Source organism: Cebus imitator, unplaced genomic scaffold, assembly GCF_001604975.1.
Source record: "Cebus imitator isolate Cc_AM_T3 unplaced genomic scaffold, Cebus_imitator-1.0 Scaffold5, whole genome shotgun sequence".
NCBI classification, from domain to species: Eukaryota; Metazoa; Chordata; class Mammalia; order Primates; family Cebidae; genus Cebus; species Cebus imitator.
In genome coordinates, this window is record NW_016107320.1 from 5,637,139 (window position 1) to 5,640,987 (window position 3,849).

Below are 3,849 nucleotides of genomic sequence, written 5' to 3' on the forward strand. Positions count from 1 at the left end.
ACCTCCGCCTCCTGGGTTCAGGCAATTCTCCTGCCTCAGCCTCCTGAGTAGCTGGGACTACAGGCACGTGCCACCATGCCCAGCTAATTTTTTGTAGTTTTAGTAGAGACGGGGTTTCACCACGTTGACCAGGATGGTCTCGATTTCTTGACCTCGTGATCCACCCTCCTCGGCCTCCCAAAGTGCTGGGATTACAGGCTTGAGCCACCGCGCCCGGCTTAAGCACAGGATTTTTAAGGCATCCTTTGGGATTTGAGATAGGAATGTTCACTTTGTAATTTTGGTCATGCAGTGAGAGTCCAGGGGTTTTATCATTATATCATTGTATTCCTTGCACTTACAGTGTACCAAAAGGTGATTCGGTTCTCTTTCCATTTTAAAAGATGAAGAAACTGAGGTACAGTGAATTTGATTTAGGAAAGTAGAGCTTCTCCGACCCAAGTTTTCCTCTATTCCCTTCTTCACTGCTGTTCACCTTTCAACCACTTCTAGATTTTTTTATGATTCTCTAAATCCCCAGCTGTGCCCTTGAAGAACCACCCTCACCATCCCTTTGATTCATGTTAGAAATTTGGCTAAGCCATTGAGTCATGATTCTTCAGTATTTCGCTTTCTTATTTCTACCCATTGCCTGTGATCATTTCTTTGTCTTAGCTTTTCAGTTTGATAGCACGCTTAACCCAGAAAAATAGATATCGTCTGATTTCTTTTTCTTCTTCATATTTCTCTTTTTTTCCTCAGCCCGTAGGTTTTGTCAGTTTTGACAGTCGCTCAGAAGCAGAAGCTGCAAAGAATGCTTTGAATGTAAGTAATAATGAGGTAATTGTAGGGGGTTTCCATATGAGGTGGTGGGAAGTAGTGGAATCTCTTTGGATGGGAAATCAAGTGGAAAGAATATGACTGCTCAATCTAAGAGAGAGGGATTCATCAATTTAATTAGCCCTCTAAAGAGCTTTTTCCAAGAATTGTGATCAGATGTGCTCAAAGTACCTGGCATCTGATGATGTGGGTCTTATTTTAATCCAGCCCCATCCCATCCCATGGTGATGTGTAGCGCTGCTTTGCTTTTTTCCAAAGGAGATCATTTGGTCATCATTATACTCTAAATGGCCACTCCCAGAACAGATAGAAATCCTGGCTTTTTTTTTTTTTTTTGAGACAGAGTCTCGCTCCATCACCAGGCGCCGGGCTGGAGTGCAGTGGCACCACCTCAGCTCACTGCTACTTCCGCCTCCCAGGTTCAAGCAATTCTCCTGCCTCAGCCTCCCAAGTAGCTGGGACTACAGGTGCGCACCACCACACCCAGCTAATTTTTTGTATTTTTAGTAGAGACGGGGTTTCACCATGTTGGCCAGGATGGCCTCCATCTCTTGACCTCGTGATCCGCCCACCTCAGCCTCCCAAAGTGCTGGGATTACAGGCGTGAGCTACCACGCCCAGCCAAAATCCTGGCTTTTCTTATTTCATGAGGCATTCCTTTTAGATATACAGCTTAAAACAAACTAACAAAAAAACTAGTCATAGCCTTTATTCTGGTTGATTAAAAATTTACATATAAGGCTTTCCCGAAAGGCATGTGTGTTACAATAAATTACAGGCATTTGTAATTAAGTAGATATACCTGTATTTGGTTTGTAGGTATGTTTGCCGTGTGTTTTGAGACTTTTGCCAGTATTGTTTTGGTAAACAGGTTTCTTCTTTCGTATGTTGGAAAATTAAACAACTTAAGGGAATTGAGCTTAGAGAAGGTGAAAGGAAGCAGAATGTAGTTTCAGATGCTGAGGATGAATCCTCAGGTTCGGAGTCTCTGTGAAGTCTGGCTCCATCATGCTCTAGGCAGTTGGCCTAAGTGGCTGTGAACAAGGGCTGATTAAAGCACTGAGAGTGTTTAGGATGCTTCCTAAAAGGCAAGCAGCCACTTGACTGGTTGCAATACAGGTACCATTTTGGAGGCTTCTAGGAACTTGAGTTTGGTCTTCATGTTGATGTGTTACCTTAGGGTACCCTACTGGCTAGTTGCGGCTTTGAGCAGACCATGTAGAGAGGGGTGTTGGAAATACCTGATATAGGTAATGACTTGGAGGTCCAAGGAAAAGTCTTTATATGAGTCTGTTTACTTCGTGTAATAGTGTCATTGATACACAACATTAAAAGATTTTAGACTTTGGAACAAAAATGTGTACACTCTGGGAAGAAACTGCTTAATTGTTGTTGTTTTTTTCATATAAAGCACATAGGAACACCTTAGGGTTCCAGGAATTCCAAAGTCCAGAATTTTTCTGGATTTGGCTGGTCAGAATAACTGCCTACTCACTCTGTTTCTCTCCTCTAGAACAAAGTAGAAACCAGTTATTTATTGAACACCAATGGTATACACTGAACCACAGTGTATAATGGAATGTTTTGATTAAAAAAAAAGTTTCATGATTCTGCATTAAATACATAAAACCTGAATTTTCTCAGTATAATGACACTTTAAACTTGAAAATAGAACCACAGCTTCAATTTAGCAGGGTTTTATTTGAACCAGGTGGACACCTTCTAAATGCAGAAATATTCTGGGTCCTTTAAAGTTATGTTAGATGAAGTTTTCACCATGTTCTTTTCATTGTTCTTACAAAGGAAGTAACAAGCAGTTGAAGCTTCACAGACTTGGCTCTCATTGCTTTACTGTATTTCTCCTGTGTGTATAGAGATGTCACTGACTCATTTTCCAAACAATAGGCTTTTATTGTGACCTCTCATCTGACAAGGCAGCATTCCCTTAGGTGGTAGGTTGCATTTTTGTTTTGTTTTGTTTTTTAAAGATAACTTAAGGGTTTTTTTTTTGTTGTTTGTTTTTTTTTTAAACAAACAAAGGCAGAGTTCCGCTAGGTTGCCCAGGCCAGTCTCAAGCTCCTGGACTAAAGTGATTCTCCTGCCTTGGCCTTCCAAAATGTTTAGATTACGACCGTGAGCCACCACACCCAGCCTGAAGGTTGGTTGTTTTTTTCTTTTTTCTTTTTATTTAAAAAAAAAAATTTTTTTTTAAAGATAATTTGGAACGCTTTACGAATTCGCATGTTATCCTTGCGCAGGGGCCATGCTAATCTTCTCTGTATCGTTCCAATTTTAGTGTACGTGCTGCCAAAGCAAGCACGGTTGTTTTTTAATGTTTAAATGGTAATAGTCAAAAAACTTTGTTTCCTTGCCATACTAACTAGAGTACAGTGAACATAATTTCAATTTTTCTTGGTGCCCAAAGGTTACTACAAATAACAGGTAATGAACCTACTATAATATAAAGATAGAGGTGTTAAACCCTGTTTTCCCCTGTGCCAGCTGGCCACAGATCACTTGTCTGGTCCTGAGGTCTGATTTTAGGTTATTCTTCTTGCACTCAGCTTTCCATTCTAATTTTTCACTGGCAGTGAGCCTTTCTTTAGCAGTATCCTCTCCTGTTTGATACATTAATACTGTTTGCTACTCATGAGTTATTAACTTGGGAAGGATCCCAAATAAAACAGGTCTAATTCTGTCCTATTCTATGGGACTAAAGAAAACTTCATATTTACCTGTGGAGTAACGAGCCTGGGCTTTCTGCTGTCCAGGGCTGACTTATATAAGAGTATAGGGTTGGCCGGGCGCGGTGGCTCAAGCCTGTAATCCCAGCACTTTGGGAGGCCGAGGCGGGTGGATCACGAGGTCAAGAGATCAAGATCATCCTGGTCAACATGGTGAAACCCCATCTCTATTAAAAATACAAAAAATTACCTGGGCATGGTGGCGCGTGCCTGTAATCCCAGCTACTCAGGAAGCTGAGGCAGGAGAATTGCCTGAACCCAGGAGGCGGAGGTTGCGGTGAGCCGA

General features: G+C 41.5%; 1 protein-coding gene and 1 non-coding gene across 6 annotated transcripts in view; one reads left to right on the forward strand and one right to left on the reverse strand.

Moving 5' to 3' along the window:
- The window catches only part of RBPMS (RNA binding protein, mRNA processing factor), a 190,345-nt gene that overhangs the window by 95,380 nt on the left and 91,116 nt on the right, over positions 1-3,849 (forward strand). For all 5 annotated transcript variants that reach the window (XM_017535859.2, XM_017535855.2, XM_037740985.1 and 2 more), the window contains exon 4: positions 742-804. In XM_017535859.2, the coding sequence (XP_017391348.1) occupies positions 742-804 (63 nt within the window). The remainder of the gene's footprint in view (positions 1-741; positions 805-3,849) is intronic.
- Positions 3,033-3,139, reverse strand: LOC119472483. Its single transcript, XR_005201636.1, has one exon. It is a non-coding gene; the product is annotated as a U6 spliceosomal RNA (small nuclear RNA).